The 21,131-nt window shown below is 38.6% G+C and overlaps 1 protein-coding gene and 2 pseudogenes across 1 annotated transcript; all 3 read right to left on the reverse strand.

Moving 5' to 3' along the window:
* LOC133180404 (putative nuclease HARBI1) overlaps nt 1-4,398 on the reverse strand; it is a 29,876-nt pseudogene extending 25,478 nt beyond the window's left edge.
* A 3,047-nt stretch (nt 4,399-7,445) lies between these two features.
* On the reverse strand, nt 7,446-8,587 carry LOC133180406 (uncharacterized). The gene is made up of 3 exons (XM_061314937.1): nt 8,467-8,587; nt 8,189-8,315; nt 7,446-8,055 (listed from the first exon to the last, which is right to left on the reverse strand). The coding sequence occupies exons 1-3, from the start codon at nt 8,585-8,587 to the stop codon at nt 7,446-7,448; spliced, it is 858 nt and encodes a 285-aa protein (XP_061170921.1).
* Nucleotides 8,588-11,710: 3,123 nt separating this feature from the next.
* LOC133180407 (uncharacterized) lies at nt 11,711-15,556 on the reverse strand (annotated as a pseudogene).
* Between the last annotated feature and the right edge of the window lie 5,575 nt (nt 15,557-21,131).

Consider the following 21,131-nt stretch of genomic DNA (forward strand, 5'->3'; position numbering starts at 1 on the left):
ACATGTAATAAACATTGTGGAGGACTGGTAAAATTCTTGGTTATTTGAAATGAAGGTTGTCATTTGATGTTTTAATTCTTTATGAGGGTTATATTTTCTTTATAAGGTAAGGTTCACTCTCAAACAAAATCTAAACTAGAAACTGTCTACAGCAGCCTACTCTATGTTAGGTATCTTGAAATATAAAGGACATAATTTTTCACACTAATGGATGAACAGGAGAAGGTATATGGTTTGAACAATAGTGCCATGTCTCTTGAGATGTATGTTGTATACTGCTGCATTTCAGTGACATGGTGATGTTGTCACCTGTTTGCTTCAAAGTAATTTTGGTACAGTGAAGGTGTCAAAAGTCAATATGATTATTTGAAACTTATAAAGTCTACGGAAGAGTTGGTAAGGAAATACATAGCCTGGTTGAATAGTAAATGATGAACAATTATAGACATACATTGTATTACATACCTGTATGTTGTATTTAATTACAATATTAATCTGTTCTTATGATTAATGGTCTGTAGGTTTGTATAAAAATCAATTTTCTTAAAGGAAATGAAGACCATTCAAATATAATTTTAAGATATAGGTACATGTACTTGATACTAATTGTTCATGACTGATATATCAATTACTTTTCACTAAACATATTAAATTAACACAGTATGACAATCTTTAATTCTTTCAAGGATTTAATGTAAAAGTATCACTTTTTTTTTTTAAATTTGATTTTATATTTATCATATCAGGTATTTGACCGTCTTCAGGTTCTTGGAGTTACTTCATATGCAAGTGTTCTGTCTTTCATGGAAGATATAGGGAACATGGATGTTGTCAAAGGGGGCCAAATTAAAGCAATGGCACTTTCAGAATTATTGGCGATAATTGTAATATGAAAGTAGGAGTCATATCATATACTTGTACCTCTGACCTGAATTTATATGTTGTAAATATTTTTCATTGTCTTCATGTACCATATATTTTAGATGGTTTGAGTGAATAAATGAACTTGAGACTTCTTGTTCAATATAGCATTTAGAGTTGACAATTGATTTCATATCGCAAACACAATCAGAAAAAAGTGGAAGGATCTCAACTGTTAGGGATTTGTCATTTCTTGTAGGAAGGATTGTCACCATGTCTTTGGCTTTTATACAGTCTTCAATGGGTTTCAGAAAAAAATCTTGATCAAGTTGTTTTTTAAACATTAACAGAGCTAACAGATGGGCCAGATATTGATTTATTCTTTATACTATTTGTAAACAAAACAATTAATGTACACATATCACATTAAATTAATTAATTAATTAGTAGGAAAAGCACAACTGCATGAAAAAGCAGGGAAAACATGCATCTTGGTCCATCGATGAAAGTATCATACCATCTCATGAAGGACATAAAGCTGATCCACATTTATTTGAAATGAATCAGTCAATACAACCCTTTTTTATCACATGAGATGGCTGACTGTTAACATAAATCAGAAATGGTATTGTCCATTACACATACTATGTGATATAGCTTACATGTACAAGACCTCACTTCTTAAACACATTGTAATTAAATAGAAATATTATTAGTAAAATATTTTATGGATTACTAATGAAAAAATATAAGCTATAATCAAGCTCAACGACAAAATAACGCAGTGAACATTGTGAAATACCCTTATTTCCCCTGCAATAACGAACGAATAGAGCACTAGGAAATTCGAACTAAACAATGTGTGTTAATTTGTAATCCATGCTTGTCTACAATTACAAATGTTGATTTTTTGAAAGTTTATAACCTTAACTGTCTCATGGGTGTGATGGTTAAGCTAAGCCACCCTCTAATTAGAAGCTACAGACCGATTTCTAGGTTGGGGTGTTCGTAAACAATAAAAAAAAATTCTCATAAAAATCTATAAGAAGAAGAATACCCAGACTTAATGTATATTCGATGCAGCGCAATAATCCTATAAATCTTTCTCACACTAAAATTGTACTTGTTTTGTCGTGTAAATGGTCGAAATTGATGAATACTTTCCACTACTGGAAAACGTACCTTTTTCATGACATGGAGGTCGCCATTTTTAAATGGCGTCGGCTTTTACCTCACCCCAAGACGAACGGTGAAAACGGAGTGGCGGGGGCGGGAACCAGACTAAGGTAGACATTTCTTTGGTCATATTTGATGACGAGATCGTCAGGAATGTAGCGAGTTTTGATCAATTTCTTTATTTCTGCATAATAAGTTTTAATGAAATCGAAGTGAGGTCATTATTATTTTTTTCCTCTATGTTGAGCGTTGACTTTGTTCTTTTAAAACCCTCCCTACCTATTCACAGAAATTAACACATGGACTTTAAATCATGAAAATTATGTCATTTAAGGTTGTAGACACCACCATTGAAATATGTTTTAAGCATATCTTATAAAGTACACCCGAAAAAAGAATAATTTCACTATAGCTAAGTAATCATATAAAAATTGAAACAAGTTTTTTTTTCAAATCATCACTCCCTTTCCGTAACTAGAATGCTGAGATGAACATTTGTTTTACGATCTACAATAACGATTGTTTTCCAAACTGAATTTTTTTGGTCCTAGTTGCAAGATTTTGTAAAAAGGTCCATAATTATAGATATCCATAAATAACAGAATATGTATATGATTATTGATTAATTCCTGTTGCTATAGAAAGTCTCCTCAGAGGGTAAGAGTTGTTTTAAAGCCTTACCTGTAGACAGCTCAAAGTTGTAAACAAATATCTCATGGGTATATCTGACGTCATGCTAATAACTGCAGTGTTCTTTTTCTGCCGTGGCATTTTGCACTTCTTGTGTGGTAGATTTGTTTATGTTTTCCATAAAAATTATATGGGAAAGGGGTTAAAGGCCTATGTAACGTTAGGCTTGAAACAAATACAAATACATGCAAGTATATAAAGCCAACGTACGCAATGACGTTACTGACGGAAGGCCACGGGAAATTTTGAATTATAAAGAAATGACGAGGGATGCCCCTCCGAAGTGGCGGCCACTTTGGCAATGTAAAATCCCCGTAGACTTTGAATTTACCGCCATGTGTAAACACTGGTTGACCTCAAAGGTTGGTTTAAAAGGAAGTTTGAGAAAACTTCACTCGATCGATTTTGAACCTAATGTTGAATGCAAAGGAATTTACTTATTTTGAGATATCTTTTAAAAAGTAGTGACGTTCCAGTAGTGAGATAGACTATAAGTAGATCTACGAAGGTTGTCCCAAAATTCCGTAAAATGGACATGCTAGTTTAAAAAATATTCTGTGCAATTTTGTTTAACTTCTGTATTTTCTTCATAACGCTTTTGTTGATTGATGCCTGAAATTTCAAAGGCGTAATTAATTTATTTTTTGAGGAAAACAAAATTTAGTACCTTTGTTGGGCCGGGCGGAGCAATATCAGCGTCGTCAAAAAGTAAAAAGAAATTCAAGCCACTATGCATCATAACAAATTCTTAACGTCTTGTTTGATAGTCAAAAAGTCTTGTGGAATAAAATCCTTTCCTTCTGTTTCAAATGCATTTGCACTACAATTTTATACATTAACAAACAAAGCTGTAAAATATAATTTAAAACGATATATAATTCAGAGAAAAGGACCCAAAAAACAACAACATCGTTTTCTGGAGCTCTTAGGCTAGAAGTTATACCAGCACACCTCCTTCTTTCTCAATATATTCGCCTTTATGTTCAATACATTTCTTATGCCTATCAAATCCACTTTTCAAAACATATTGTTGGACCATGTGTTGTCGAGCCAAGCGAGGATCCTCAATGTTTCCTTCAGCTCGTCTAATTCTGAGAATCGATGGCGTCACAGCTCAGCCTTTAAGTAAGGGAAAAGCACAAAATCTATCGGTACTAAGTCTGGACTGTATAGTGGGTGGCTGATTTTGTCAAATCCAAGTAAGTCAAGTTCCAACTTTATTTGATCAGCTGTGTGGCTTGGTGCATTATCCTGATGGTAAATAGCATTTTCCCTATTTTCGGCTAAATCAGACCTCTTTTCCCTCGATGCATGCATAAGATCCCGTCGCACAGCCTTGTAATTAGTAAGCTGCATTGACCGTCCGACCAGCAGGGACAGCATGTGTAAGAATCATGCCCTGTTTGAACATAAACTTGTGCTTACCGACTGATTTGGAAACCTTTGCCTTCTTTGGTGGTAGGGTTGTTCCAGATGTTTTCCATTCTCTAGAATCTCTCTTTCGGGATCAAAGTAATGCAGCCAGGTTTCATCTGTTGCTATTATTCTACCAGAAAAACTGAGTAGACCAGATCGGTGTCGCCGCAGCAATTCCCAGGAACCTGAAATTCTCTTTTGTTTTTCTTTATGTTTCAGGATACGTGGTACCCAGCGTGCACATACCCTCTGCATCCCTAATTATTCCGAATGTATTCTGTGAACGGATGATTTACGATTCCTAGGCATGTCTTTCATCTCTCTAACGGTCCGCCGTGATGTCGATTTTTTCACTTATTTCTTTGGATCGGCTTCTTTTCTGTCTTGCTGTCCTCATATCAGTCCGAGTATCTCTTATGACATTTAAACATCAAAAGCACGAGACACATTTCTGTTTGTTTCTGATAACTTTAGCTTTTTATGGATCTCTGTAGGTGTCAATCCCAGCTTTAAGCAGAACTTCATAACTTCCCGGTGCGGTATTTTGAGAAATAATCTATTTTGCTTTAGATTGAAAAAAAGACATAACAGCAGAGCGTGAGAAGTGGTTGTTCTCTCTAAAGAGAGTAGACCACCAAAAAGTGTGCTAAAGCCTTCTAGTCTCATAAAGCTCCTCTCCTGAGAAGAATTTCTCTCAAGATGAATGATAAATTCTCGAATGGGACTTAAAACAACATAAAAACGTAAAATCAATCATTTTATACAATGAAACCTGTCTAATGCGACATGCACTGGGAGACAAATTTTGTGTCGGAATAGACAGGGTGTCGGATTGCACAGTGTAAAAAACATGGAAAATTGCATAATGGGAACGAAATCTAACGTCGGAATACGGAACTTTCGAGTTACGGATCCGCTTCGAATATTATCGCTTAACAGACGTAATTGTAGGGCATAATTCACTTCCGCATTTCAACGCAACGTATAAACAAAGATGGAAGACTTCAATAGTTATCAAGTCCCAGCGTTAAAGCATTACTTAAGTCCGAAAGGTATAACAACATCCATGTACAGAAAAGCTAATTTGATAAAACTGTGTGAATTGGCAAGAGAAATAGATCTAGAAGATATAGAAACAAAAGATGATTATATGAATATGGATGTTCGTCGTAGAACTGTCGCAGACCGGATGTTACCAAGCATAAGCGAGGTACAGTTTTATTTTGGAAAAAAAATCATAATAATCTCATAAATATCTTATACAATAATAAGTAAATTAAATGAATATGAGTTTACTCAGAACTGAAGCTGTAGCAGAGAGAGAGAAAGAGATAGCATCAACGTTACCAGTTGTCACACCATCAAATATATGAGATTTTATAATATCCAGAATTTTATTTGGAGTTTTACAACATTTTTCAGGTTAAGTTATGTGACTGGAATGGAGATTTAAAGAAGGTACCAGACATAGACATTGCTGATGTTTTTGTATACTTAATTAATATTGGTTGGGATCAAAATCGCCTTCATTCCTACAAAGTAGACAAGGGTTATTTGTTGTATCAGAACAACCATGTTGACAGTGTTCGAATGTGTCCATTAGATTCGGATTATTCTTATGTCATGTGCAATACAACTCCAGAAACCCGTCAATCCGAGGATCCTTATAGGACATGGTTACTGGTGAAGACTGATGGCTATATCATATCAGGTGGCTGCTCCTATGTTAGGTAAGTCCAGCTCTGCTTTATTATTTATAATAGTCATAGTATTTATCATTTAAGTAATGTCAATCCCAAAATTGGAGTAATTATTAACATACTACTTTTTGTCTTTTTAGGGATGATGGTTCTTGCAAGCACTGCACACGGCCCTTTCATTTGCTCTTGCAGCTTTTTGCGATCGCCATAAGGACAGGCATACAAAGGTGGGGACAGATGTGAGGTGTGTTTGGGACAAGCCCCGTAAGGAAAGTAAGCCTTGTCGTGTTAAGGAAATTTGTTTTTCCCACAGGACAGTTCCACTGATGCCAAACAAAGTGGATTACCAACCATGCCCTACACCCACCACTGAGGTTAACAGAGAAGTTGAGAAAGAACTGTATAGGATGTGTCACGGTACAGGTGCTCTTCTCTTACACACATTAGACCCACCCTGAAATGAGGATGAAGATCTTCATGAAAATCCGCCTGATATGATAGATGCTGTGACACACACAATTCAGAGTGGAGAGTCCTTGATAGATTATCTGAGAAATGTGTCTAATTCTGATATTATTCAAGAAGTTGAGCAAATCACTTGTGGTCAGAGTGAAAATGAATTGTGGTACAAATACAGATATGGTAGAATTACATCTTCCTTGTTTTCAAAAGTATGCCACTTTAGAGGGGGGAGTCATGATAATTACATCACACGTGAAATTCTGAATATTAACTCCAATGCCTTAAACACTGATGCAATAAAGTATGGAAGACAGAATGAAATCGTAGCTAAACAATTGTTTTTGACATGTATTCCCATTATCATGTAAATGCCAAAATGAGACCTTGTGGCTTAAACATATCTCAGCAACATCCATTTTTAGGTGCATCACCAGATGCATATTTGTCTTGCAAATGTTGTGGAAAAGGTTTAATTGAGGTTAAATGCTCTTACTCCCATAGAAATGACACACCATATGATGTAGCAAGTGACCGTCATTATCATTTGTATAGAGACACTAATGATGTTGTCAAGCTTAGGGTAGATTCACCATGGTATGTGCAAATTCAAGGACAGCTTGGTATTTGTAATGCTAGATGGTGTGACTTTGTGTTTTATACAGACATGGGTTTTATAAGTGATAGAATTCACTATGATGAATCTTTCTTCAATGAAATTGTTAACAAGTGCAGCACCTTTTTCATAAATTATGTTCATCCTGCACTTCTTGCTAAAATTTAGAATGTAAACAACTGTACTTTGATGCGCTTTAGATTAAGCTGTATCATGTATGGTACACTTTATTTTTTTTGTCTATAAATGGTTGAAATATTATGAAAACTGATAGCAATAAAAACCACACACTCATGATTTTATGTTGTTGACTTATATTTAAAATATGAAAAATGAAATGCAGTAATTTAATACTTTATGTATAATATGGAACATTGATAAATTAACAATATAATTAAATACTTTATGTATAATATCGAACATTGATAAATTAACAATGATGAGACAACATATGTAAAAACAACAACTATAGTTTTCAGGTAACACCAACAATCAAAATAACAAATTGAAAAATATTAAGCATCTTGTTAATTTTTCACAAGAGGTTTAGACAAATTGCATAGAAATGCAGCAACAACAAGAATCTGGCTTGCAATTGGCTTTAAGTTGATTGGTAGGATTCCCGATAAAAGTTTATATGATTTCAAACGTTGTATAGCACGTTCCACATGAATCCGTAGTTTCGCTATCTGTCTTGTTCGCCGAATCTCGCTAGCATTTAACCGTTTCCCTTTTCCCCATCGACATTTATGTGTAAATGGTGGTATGACCAACTTTGCCCTTTGCTCCAGTAGATAGTCTCTTATGATGAAACCCCGATCAGCCATCACCTCATCTCCAGCAGATATCAAATCCAAGAAATCACTATTGGCTGTAATGTACCTGTCAGACACATTGCCGCCCCACAATTCAGACACATAAGAAAATGCACCGGTAGGAGTTATACCAACAAGGCATTTAAATGTATTATGTCCTTTGTAATTGCTGTATGTTTGGCTTTGAGCAGTAGGTGTCCTTGGCTTTTGAATGAATATTTCAGTACAGTCTATGACAACTCTTGTACGGGGGAATGCCTGTTTGAAAGACCTTGGCATATGTTTTCTGATGCTCTGTAGTGATGGCCATTTCAGTTGAGGTCTGAAAACCTGGAACATGTAGTTTATCCATGTACACACTATTTGTGATACTCGTGTCTCTGATACACCAAACAAATCACCAATCAAAAAAGTTGGAACAGAAAGTCTTAGTCGAAAAAAGGGTTAATAAAAACTCGTGGAACTTTGTCAACTTCCTCTTTGGACCTGGTTTTCTGGCTTCAGAGGTTTCATAATTCATGTTTGCTATGCTGTTCTTTCCTGACCAGTACTTGAGTTTGGTGCATACTTTGTCAAGTATTGCTGTAAGCAGAAATAAAATTTTATCCAAAAACAAGCATACAAAATACTGCAAAGTATTCAAATATTGTACTAATCAATATTAGCTGCAATTAAGAAAATACATATTAAGCAGTATTAGGTAAATTTTAAACTATATCTTCAAATTTCTTACCAAACAATCCAAAGAGCATAGTTATGCTAGGCACTCCTAAATATCTTCTGACTGCCGAGTTGGACCGTGTAATTCTATTGACAAACTGCTCCCTGTGGATATGTTCTGTCTCTTTGGTCATAGTTTCCATATGATGTACACTAGACAAAATTGCTAACGCACCACCTAAATTAATTAACATTTTTCTTTTCAAAACTTGTTTATGATGTTTTTGATATATAATTATGTTACTTTAATAAAAAATGAGACATTTAAATGCTTTAACTGATAAATAACAATGTTTACTGAAGCGTAACCACTTCATAGAAGAAATTAAAATCATATCCATACTTTTTTGGTGGAATAAATTTCTAATTTTTTCTTTATGGTTGTGTTCTTTATGTTTGTACTAATTAAAACCTCAGAAAAAAAGTTACAACGTATTCGGCGTTTGACTGTAGAAGAGCGTGCTAAGGCAGCCAGTATGGTGTCTGCAGGGGGTTCCTTTGAAGAAATTTGTGAAAAATTAAAAGAATTCAATGATTATGAATTTCTCTGGTGAAAAATTGTTGAAAATGAATTAACGATCATAAAAATGTTTACAAAAGATATCGACGGCAATAAGTGAGCACCACACAATAATTTCAAGACTGTTCCACAGAATTGGGGCAACCGGAAGTTGGGTGGATTTGGTAGGGACACCAAGGCACTGGATGACTAGTAAGCGATATGGTAGTCAATCAGGGTATATCATTTGATTTTTAAGTGGGAGACTGCTCCCGTAGCAACGTCAAGGACAACGATCGGTAATCACCAACTTCATATTTTGGCAAAAACGGTGCGCAGTGCACGTCGGGAAATTGATTTTCGGACAAGAAGGTCCTTTAAGGGTCTTGACATGACACCAAGACATTTGTCAATCCAACTGTTTTGGAAAAGATGGCATATTTTATATACTAGTACCAATCAGGAAAATGATCAATTCACAACTAAGAATAATAAGTGGTGCGTTAGCAATTTTGTCTAGTGTATATCCTCCATGGTCAGGTCCGTCTGCACAGCAAACTCAACAAAAATCTTCACTGCACCTAGGTTCCACAGACTGTTTGCTGTATACATGGTCATGGTCTATAATAATAATAACTTATGCAATAAGTTTAATTGATATACATGTATACTACAAAAAAGTTAAATTGCATAGAACATTTCAGAATTATGCTAATGAAACATACAATTCATTACACTTACTGCAGTTTCCATAAGAAATGTCCTCAGTCTTGGAGCAAGGTTCCTCGAAACAGTTTTCGTTTGATGTGTGTTCTATGACACACTCATGTGCTATAGGGAGAGGTATATGTACATCAGCATTCCCTTCACATGAAACTGTGATATCCTCCATCTGAAAAAAAATATGCATTGAAATTTCACATATCATCAATTTGGATAATTCTCTAGGTACTAAACTTAATAATGCATTTATATTTTTTTAATATTAAATTTAATATTACATTGTATTACCCAAGATTACACATATGTATGTATATTTTGTTTATTTGATTTCTGATTTCAAACAATTTGTTTCATTGATACACACATAACATATAGCCTCAAGCAATCCTGGCTTCTTAATTATCCTGTATATACATTTTAAAAAATTCATTTTTATATAAATATTCATGTAATGCTTTTTTAATATATTTATTATATGTTTAAGCCTAACTTTTTATGAGTTATGTATATGTCATGCAGAGACAGTTATTTAATATTATGTCTCTGTGTCTGATCATGATACATGTGTATATATATATATATATATACATACATTTTCGATGTAGGAATAAAATCAATTATTTACAATACCGATAAACATTCTATTGGTGTACACTGGGAAGAATGAACATCTGACGTCTCCGCTGCTGTAGCTGAATCCGACGAAGAATTACACCTGGTCTGTTGACGTTTCTCTATAGAGGTTGTAGTTCTGGACTGTTTGACGATTTTATTGCGCGGAAATAAAGTAGGAACGGGGTTTTCTTCTGTTTGACAACCATCTATGAAATGTGAACATACCGAATGGTAGCGTTTTGGATCATACTTCTCATCCCTGAAAACCTGCTGCAACCACCTCTTTCTCAGCTTTGCCTTACGTTTAGCCCCTGGATATGGATAGAACTGCACTCCTCTCATCCACGGATATTTAATTAAATTTGCCTTTTTCCTGCCATCTGATGTGCAACCGGGCACCGAACACCAATGATGACTTGGTTCGTCTTCATTCTTCTCACTTTTTCTCTTTTGGGGCTTGTTTTCGTCTGCCACGTTACGATCCATTTTGTTTCGATGTCAACAAAATATGCCCTGCATTTCAGCATTATCACGTGACAACGGTGTATAAAATCAGAACGAAATCCGCTATATCCCGGTATCTCGGAAGTTCCGTATTCAGTTTGAGGGATTACACAGGTGTCGGATTAGACAGTTTTCACTGTATCCCACTAGTTCTCGAGAAGATTTTACTATTTTCATTATTTTATAACATAACTATCTCTCTAATGAAAGAGTGTGTGACAATTCCAATTTCATTTTTGTCACGTTTGGTGAAAATTGGGGCATTATCCTGTTATTCACTTCGCGAAGCATCTGTTTACATATTGTATACATTTTACAAGGATCCTATGATGCAAAATGATTTTCCGCCTTTGTTGTATAACATTTCTTGCATTACTTTTTAATGTTGATTTAAATTAATTCCACTTCTTATGTTCATCTGCAGTATATACATTTTATTCCGTCAATATACATACATTATGAAAAATCCCCAATATTATACGTATATCACGTGTAATACCGGGTTTTAGGGAACCCGATCTCCTAACAGTACCTAATCATCACACTATATCATTTGCCGATGAAAGATTGCATTAGCCAATCAGATTAAAGTTAACAAGATCATGCACATGTGCTACCTTTTCGGTGTCATGGATTTGTAGAGGTAAGACGCATATTTTTTTTATGTCTGACAAATCTTTTTTAATCTTCGTAAATCGTTACGAAATAAAGTTAAGAAATGCGTTGAAAATAAAATTTATGAAACAAACTGTCACCGTAAAAAGAAATAAAGGCATTTTTAAATCTTGATACAGATATTTAATAACAAACAACAAAGCAACAACAAAATCGTTTTCTGGAGGGCAGCCTTGAAAATTTAGCGTCCTTTCTTCACAATTGGAAGGTATCTTTCCGTCACAACTGGAAATCGTCATCATCAGACCTTATATGCAGATTTTGAGTATAGATTGTATGGCAGGGATCCTGTTCTCTTGCGGGCAGGGGGCCCTTCTCCACAAATGACTTTGAATGACACACGCCCTCCTTTTTTTATGTGTTGATCCTATACGAAAGGAATAATAGGTAAGTTTACATGTAAGGTTATTTTACATTATTTGTTTATTCTAATAAAAATTTCATTTATTCAGTTTAATTCTTTACTGTAAATATATTCGTCCATTTCCATTACCTCTCTTACATGAAGTGTAGAATAAATAATTAAGGATGTTACATGTATTTATAGGTTAACATGCATAAAGAACATTGATTTTTTTTTTAATTTTTCAGTTATAAAATGCATGTATGGTATGAATCTTTTTTAATTTATATTTTGTATTACCTTTCTAAGACGAAGTTTCCTTTCTCCTTTTCTCTGTTTCCCAGCCAAACCTGAAAAAAATTGGAAAAATATATAAGTTGTAATTTTAAAAAGAAATTTGTATATATATTATTAAGAGAAATATAAAGTAATTATATTTGTCACTAAATTTAAGTAAAATTTTCCCGTATTCTTCTTCACATAATAATGTACTAATTTAAATATAATAATTTCTTGTAGGTTCAGCAATATTTTTTTATTATACACACAAGTAAATGAATACCTTTTTTCCTTGACAGACAAGATGTCTTGGAAGGCCCTGCTTCTGAAAGTCTTGATGATGATGCCACATCAGCAACTGCAAGTATATTTTATGTATCATTATCTGTATAAATATATCATTATATACTCTTATTATATGTTTTAATTACAATATGTCAAATACCTGTTTTAGGTGAAGAGTTTGTTAGTGTTTTGTCTTGATCTAAATCCACCAAGAGCTTATCAAGACTAGAATGCCTGCTGCTGCTGTCGCATATGCAATGTGTTCTCGCTGGCCGTTCTGTTCCTTGGAATATCCGAGAAGTCGTCACTGTCCGAAATGACTATGCAGTCCTTGGATGTACCTTCTACACTTGAGCTGTCTATATCTGATTAAGTTTCTGCATCAGTGTTAATTCCCTATAATTTCAAAGCCTTGTTCAATTAATTACATTATTTAAATACTAATATTTTCTTGTTAATATTTTCAGAAACAAACAAATTCTATTCTATATATTAATATTTTAATGTTAAAAATTAAAAAAAAAAATGTACAGAAGTTATGTTGGATATTTATATTTGAATTTGTGTTCTTCCTTGCATAATTTTTTGCAATATTTAAATACTAACATTTTTGTTCAATGTTTACTAATATTTACATTTTATTATTCTGTTAAAATGAAAATAATTTACAAAACCTTTTTTTGGCATCTTCGCTAGCCAAGGGTTTCTGATATGCTACTCTCCTCATAAGCCATTGGCATACGGTGTTAACAAAAGTTGGGATTTTTTTCTCAAGTTGTGATTGGAGTTGATCGACATCGTTCGACCAATCAGCAAATTGTTTTTTGTACATGACGATATTTGCAGTCGGGATATATCTTGACTCTTTAATATCGGGAGTGAAAAACGCAAGTAAACAACGATCCGTAAGATAACATGCCATTCTTGAATAGCTATATGGTGTCATCCAATATCTTAAGCTACATGCTTATAGATAGGTGATTAAGAATCTATACTGAAGATGTAGATTTGCACTTAACATGTTCAAATAACAAATTAACATAACTCAATGCCTTAATCGTGATCACGTGACGAAAACAATCCCGTCTTTTGTCAGCACCGTATGCCAAGGGTTTATGAGGAGCGTAGCGTATCAGAAACCCTTGGCTAGCGAAGATGTTTTTTTGGATGTTTCATGTTTTAGTTATATAATACTTTGACTTTTAGCATACCTGGTCTGATATCCCAGTCAGATAACTGGGAGTCTGGAAGACAGACCCATGTGTCGAACAAGAGTGTCATGTAGTGGTAAGTAGCAGGCTTGTCCAGGGGATACACGGACTTCACAAGGTCAAAGAAGGAGGAATAGACATCTGACTTGACCGCTGACCTCCACATAATCTCAGCAAGATGTCCTTCAAACTGAGTGATCTTGGTACCAGCCATTCTCTTGAAATGGTCCTTAGCATGTGTCCATCCCCCCTCAATTCTGTTGGTATGGACGTTCTCCTCCTCCTGTGTCCTTGTGTTTATGCAAGTTTTCTTCAAGGTATATTGGTGTACCAGGGTGAAGTGGTCGTACCCTCTATCATTTCAAAGAACAATAAGGCGACCAACCGTCGCTGTAGATGGTGCTTCCAGGTTCTACATGTCTCTTAATTATCGGAACCAGCGTCTCCTCAGTTCTGTCTCCTACTGGATAAATTATTATGGTGTTGGTCTCTCTCTCCACCACTCAAAAGATCCATATCTGTGAGGAAACTAGAACTGTCCAAAATGGACCAATCCCCCCGCAGGGTTTTTCAGAGAAGGTGGCAAGTCACTTGAGGTGGCGATCTAAGAGGTTTCACAATTTGTTTAAATATTTAGAGTGAAAATTTACCGGTAATTGCTTATTATATTTTTTTAATGGATGAAACTAAGGCACAACCTAATAAAACATCAATACTTATAATAACTTTTTTATTACATTAAAAAAAATAAATAGCAATTTTTCAAGTATTCCTCTATTTGAAAATATGGATGCATTATTTATCCATTTTTTCTACAGTGACTATAGGTCAAGATCATGACACACCCTCAGGTCATAAGCAATCTTTGTGTGAAGTGGAAACTCCCAAAATTATTCTCCACAAGAAAGATACAGCCGGACATGAATTATGAACTTTTTCTGTCAGTGACCTTGAACTTGCACAAATGACCTTGGGTCAAGGTCATGACACACCCTCAGATCATAAGAAATATTTGTGTGAAATGGAAACTCATCAAGTTTATCCATAAGAAAGATATGGAACGGACACAAATTATGAACTTTTCTTACAGTGACCTTGAACTTGCCCAAATGACATTGGGTCAAAGTCATGACACATCCTCAGTTCATGAGCAATCTTTGTGGAAAATGGGAACTCACCAAGTTTATCCATAAGAAAGATATGGACCGGACGCGAATTGTGAACTTTTTCTTCGTGACCTTGAACTTGCCCAAATGACCTTGGGTCAAGCTCATGACACAACCTCAGGTCATGAACAATCTTTGTGTATAGTAGTAGATTCTAATGTTCCTCTGTAAGAAAGATATGGATCAGACACGTTTGCACAGACAGACGGACAAGGTGATATCTATATACCCCCCCCCCAACTTCGTTTGCGGGGGGTATAAAATCAATTGGTTTTGTAAATATGTTTAATTCCTTTATATTTTCTTGAGATGTAAATACAAATGTACATGTACATAGTATCTCTACTTTAACTGTAAGTAGTGTTATTTTCTTTAACTGCAAATAATTAATGAATGCAATTTTTGAATCTATGTAAATATATATAAATGTATATAGTGTGTTCATAATCTTGCCTTTAATCCCCGATTTGGATCTCCTCTTTGGTGTTTCACAGGTCTGCCAAACAAAGACTCGTCAATTTCGATAGTACATTTTGATGGTCACCTCGAAATATTCCTTGAAGAGATCTCTGATAAACGACTCCCCAGTTCACCGTTGTGGACTCGTATGTCACCCCTGCAAATCTGGCGCATCGAGTAAGTGAGGAACCATCCAAGTACGTCTTTATAAAAAGGATGTCCTGTAGTGTTAAATTACTCTTCTCGAAGAATGAGTTTGCTCTGCAGGCCCTTGTATGTAATCTATTCTCGAGACATCTAATCACAGCACCACCCACGTTTCTTGACGACGATTTCAGCACCATGTTCCCCTCGCATTCCTGGATGTTTCATGGAATGGTGGTGGGCAGGAGACCACGCATCCTTAACCATTCATACACTCGGAAGTCTGGGAGCATCATTAATGAGTAGAAGTTCCAAGGGTTGTTAAAATACCGCGGTGTCATTTCCTTGAGATTTTCAGTTTTTCTTTCTCTAAAGTCCCCCCCCTCCCCTTTTCTCCATTCGCCCATAGTTTTGGAATGTTGAAACAACAGCGAGTTAAGTGAAATTCTGCTTTAAATACTACTTACCTGTCATGTGATCTTTCGTGAGTGAAAATGACATAAAATTGGTCACCAACACCAAGAAAATCAATTGATGAAAATGCCCCCAGGGCGTCTTTGTAGAGCGGATCTAATTTATAAGAGTTTAAAAAGAAATTGCACATACAAAATTAAAACTCGCATAAACAACGGAAGGAAACAAGAAAATAAGAGTAGAATGCAAATAGTTTAATTTCTTTTATTTTTTGGAACATATTGATACTGCCTCATGGCAACATTCCAGGCATACAACTTGCAACTTTTACCACCTTCAAAGAGCCTGAAAATTTTAATATCTTTTTACTAATTTCTTTTAACGTTTTCCTTCATTTTAATTATTTGCACAATTAAGAAATTACCAACTCCGTTTATGCATGTTTTAAGGCATAATTTACCTGAACAAGGCTGATAAATGGTTACGAGCAGCATTGTCTCGGGCTAAATGCATCATCTCTACCCATTGTAAATAAAAAATTAAGGATCTAGTCCATTCACAAACACGAATGTTGCTATCATTATTCTCTGGAAGTGTTTTAAATTTTGAGTCCAGAAGAACCTTCTTATCAATAATTTCCATAAATTTGCTAGTCCAATGACATCTTGAATTAGGGACCACTGAATGTAAATTTATTTCTCGACGTCATTTTACCAAATAGTGTTAGTAAGTTAATACAGAAATGTGTCTTTTATTTGAATACTTGTATTATTGTTATTAAAACGAGTTCCTTCTTTGAACTTCTAGTTTTGTATACGAATGTTTTGTACTCCTCACAGAAGAAAAGACTTGACAATGAGTGACTATTTTTACCTTGTATGCATGGATCAAGGCCACTCTCTGGGGGTAATCATGTTCCTACATATAAATTTACGGAATAAAGTTGTATTCACAAAACTCTAAAGTAACTACCCGGGGGTATGTAGCACTTATAATAATATTTATTATCACTATTTACAAATATACAAATACACTCTGTAGTGGGTTCTGGCCCGTGCTGACTCACCGTCTCTGTACCACGTCTGGTGTGCTTGACATCTTGGCGGTGAAAAAGATCCGTGCGACTGTCCCGCCATCTGACGTAGCCTCGTCAGTAAGTCGTACCACGGGACAGTCGCACAGATACTACACTCCCCCCCGTTTTCTTTGAAAGGCGGGAGTCCACAGTGCGAGGGAGGGTCCGGAACCATCTCCAACGATGGGGCGCTGTTAACGCCCACCCGGGCGGACTGCCCAGGGACGACTAGTGCCGGGGTGAGCCCCAGACAAAACACACCCAAGATAACTCCTGGGAAAAGGGGTCTGGGATCGCTCCCAATTAAACACTTCCAGGCCCTAGAGTCCGGGATAGTTCCCAGGTAAAGAGTCTGGCCTGGCAGGGTACGCTAGAGCGGGTCAAAGCCAGCTGACCCACTCACCATTCCTGTAAAACCGCCAGGGTAACCCGTCTTACCCTGGGCCAAGATGGGGGCTCCAGAACAACACCAATGTTTGCTACCCGGGGTTCCCCCATACAATCGGGGCAGATATACTGATCCAGGGAGGAAGCCTCCTCTGAAGTGACCCCCACACAAACCCCGTGGAACCAACCGTCACACTGGTCGCATTGAATCATTAGCCCCCCATCGTCCGGCCTACGACAGAAACAATAGAGCTCAGAGTCTGTCAGATCCCCATCTGACGACTTAGCAGACTCGGTAGAGGGCGACCGCACTTTACGTGGGCGCCCCCGTTTTCTCGGTATACGGGGAGGGCTGTCTGAGGACGAGCTCAACTGGGAAGGTCCAGGGACCTCACTCGAGGGAGTTTTCTCCCCTGGGGACAATGGGACACTACTTAACTCACCACCTTCCTGGGACTGGGCTCTGAACTTCTCCTGATACCGGGACAGCCATAACGGTATATCCCGATCTACACACTTTTTCAGGCGATCATGGTTGACAACCATCACTGTGAGCTTGGTCTTCACTCGGTAAAGGTGGGAGCTCAACTTTTTCAAGATAATACCTGGTCCCTTCCAGGAAGGGCTCAACTTCCTGCATTTCCCCTTGACAGTAGCTGTGTCAAGGACGTAAACTAGGTCACCCTCATTGTAAGTTCTGGCACAGACCTTCAAGTCATAGTCCCTCTTCATTCGCTCCTCTGAGGTCCGGAGACGTCTCCGGGCTGTCTCATGAGCTGACTGGATGGCCTTCTCCAAATTCACTACGTAGCCCTCAAGGTCAACAGCCGGGTCCCTCTGAGGTGGGGCATACATCAGATCAGCAGGGATATTCACTTCCCTGCCCAACATCAGCTTGTTCGCAGTAAAGCCTGTGTTCCGGTTGACTGCAGAGCGCAGGGCACCTGCTATCTGGGCGAGATGTTCATCCCAGCAGTTCTGGGCCTTGTCTATATAACAACGCACAGCATCCATCAAGGTTCTATTATACCTTTCTACCTGGCCATTGGCTGAGGGACGATAAGGAGTGGTGCGGGCCTTATGGATCTGCAACAAGTCGCACACTGCTGTGAAGAGCTTACTTTCAAAGTTCCTACCCTGGTCGGTGAAGATCTGGAAGGGACAGCCAAAGCGAGCAAAGAACTGATCGACCGCAGCAGTAGCTGTTGCCTCAGCAGTCTGAGTGGGCAGAGGGACACACTCCACCCACTTAGTGAACTGATCGACCATGACAAGTACATATTCGTTACCCTGTTTAGTCCGGGGTAGGGGCCCCAGAAAATCAAGATGGACTCTCTCCATAGGGGCGCCAGCATGGTACTTAATCATCTGTGCCCGGGAATGGCGCTGAGGATGCTTATTCCTGCTGCAAGGACCACAGGTGCTCACGAACTGTTCTGCCTCCCTCATCATGCCATACCAGAAGAATCTATCACGCAGGCGTGCCTTGGTTCTATCAATGCCCTGGTGGCCTGCTGCTGGGACGTCATGGCACAGGCGTAGAACCTCCTTCCTCAACTCCTCAGGGACAACTAAAAGTCTAGTCTTCACACTCCCCTCCCCCACCTCTTTCCAAAGGACCTTGTCCTGGTCTAAGGTGAAGGCCGCCCTATGGAGCCAATAGTTTTTAACTGCGGGACTCGCAAGGAACATCACACCTTCCTCGGGCGCTACATCATCGTCCAACCAGTCAAGAAATTGACAGATTTCCGAGTCCCTTGACTGGCATAAACTCATTTCCTCTGGGGTCAAACCCACAAATGACAACGGGCTACCAGAATCATCAGGGGGTGCCCCCACTACTGCCACAAAGTGGGGGTGCTTAGTGAGGCGAATCTGGGTCCGGAAGGGCCCTTCTACTGACTCCTCATCTTCAAAGTCAACTTCCGGGGGAGCGTAATGACCAATGCGACCTAACAATCCCCCAGAAACATAACCATAGGCCACCTCGCTAACTGAAGGTTGGGCTGGTCCAGGGGCAGAGGGCAAGTCACTGGCTTCCTCAGTACTGCCCTCAGACTCTAAAACTGTCTCCTCCACAGTTTCTACCTCCGAGCTAGGCGTATATATCCAGCTTCCAGGACTGGCCAAGAGCGCCACATTGTCAACTTCTTCTGCAAAGACATTCCAGGTCTGGTGAGCCTCAACACACTTCGGGCATCCGCCGCAAGGTAAGTCGCTGGGGTGTATGGTGACATCAGCTCCAGCACAGATGGCACTAGAAGGCAACCGGGACAGGGCATCCGCGTTGACATGGCGTCGCCCTGGGCGATGCTGTATCTCCATGTCATACTGGCTGAGCTCTTCCATCCATCTGGCGAGTTGATCCTGGGGGTTTCTAAAGTTAAGGAGCCAAATAAGACTATGATGTTCCGTCCTCACAATAAATCTCCTCCCCAGCAAGTAATGGCGAAACAGGCGGGTAAAGCGGATAACTGCTAGCAGCTCCTTCCGGGTTGTGCAGTACTTGCGCTGCTCCGGGGATAGACTGAGGCTTCCATAAGATCTCTCCTGGCCATCCTGTAACTGGGAGAGTTCGGCCCCTATGGCTTCATTGGAGGCGTCGGTGTCAAGTATAAACTCTCCATCGGGAATGGGGAGGGCCAGGACAGGCGGAGATGTAAGGGCCCTCTTTAAACCATCAAAAGCTGCTTGTTGCTCCGGGCCCCAGACGAAGGGCTTCTTGCCTGTGATCTTGTAGAGGGGCAGTGCCCACTCAGCATAACCTGCAATGAATCCCCGGTGGTAGTTAGCAAACCCAAGGAACCTCTCTACCTCCTTTGTGTTGCTGGGGACAGCCCAGTCCTTGACTGCAGCAATGTAATCATCTCCCATCTCAATGCCTTCCTTGCTTACCCGCCGCCCCAGGAATTCAACCTTGGTTTGGAAAAGTTCACATTTCTTCGGCTTAAACTTTAAGTCGTACTCCCGGAAACGCATGAACACAGATCGCAAGTTCTCCAGGTGATCCAGGAAGTCCCGACCTAAAACCAGGGCATCATCTAAGAAGGCCAAAACAATACTCCAAGTGAGGCCTCTGAGTACAAGGTTCATCGCCCTAGAAAAGGTAGCCGGGGCATTACATAGACCAAACCCCATGCGCACAAACTCAAACAGACCATACTTTGTCAAAAATGCTGTCTTCTTCCTATCCTGGGGACGGATCTTTATCTGATGGAAGGCAGAGTTGGCGTCGAGCTTCGAAAACCACACATTCCCTGTAAGGGTGTCCAAGCACTCGTCTATCAAAGGCAGGGGGAATACATCCTTCCGAGTCACCTTGTTCAAACGGCGGTAGTCCAGGCACCATCTAACCTGACCGTCTTTCTTCCTAATCAGAACTGGAGCTGAGTCCCATTCAGACATAGAGGGCTGTATCACACCAGCCTCCAGCATTTTCTTTAGGTGGGATTCCTCCTCACCAGCAAAGAAGATGGGAGTACGTCGCATCCGCTCCTTTACAGGGGGTGCGTCTCCGGTATCTATCTCGTGTTCTAATGCGGTGAAGTTCCCAAAGTCAAACTCACTCCGAGCAAATACATCTTGAAATTCTGAGAGCAGACTGGCCAGCAAGGCCCTCTCTTCTAAACTGAGTTCCACCGAGGAGCGCTCTAACAAATCCTGCAGAAATTCAGGCACCTCAGGGGATGTGGCTCCTGCCCCCCGATCCCCGTCATCCAGGCTGTCTACTGTCCGCACCAGGTAGGGCACAGGCTGGTGTGGATCAGCTTCCACTGCAGTACCAACAAGGCTACCCCCCATCAAGGTCACATCCCGATCTGAAGCGTTCACTACACAGATTACTGCACTGTCCCCTCCCACATGGTATGTATGGAGCATAAGAAGCACATCAGACTGCA

The sequence above is a fragment of the Saccostrea echinata genome, unplaced genomic scaffold, assembly GCF_033153115.1.
Source record: "Saccostrea echinata isolate AGI-Se365-2 ecotype Australia unplaced genomic scaffold, CSIRO_AGI_Sech_v1 ptg000006l, whole genome shotgun sequence".
Taxonomy (NCBI): Eukaryota; Metazoa; Mollusca; class Bivalvia; order Ostreida; family Ostreidae; genus Saccostrea; species Saccostrea echinata.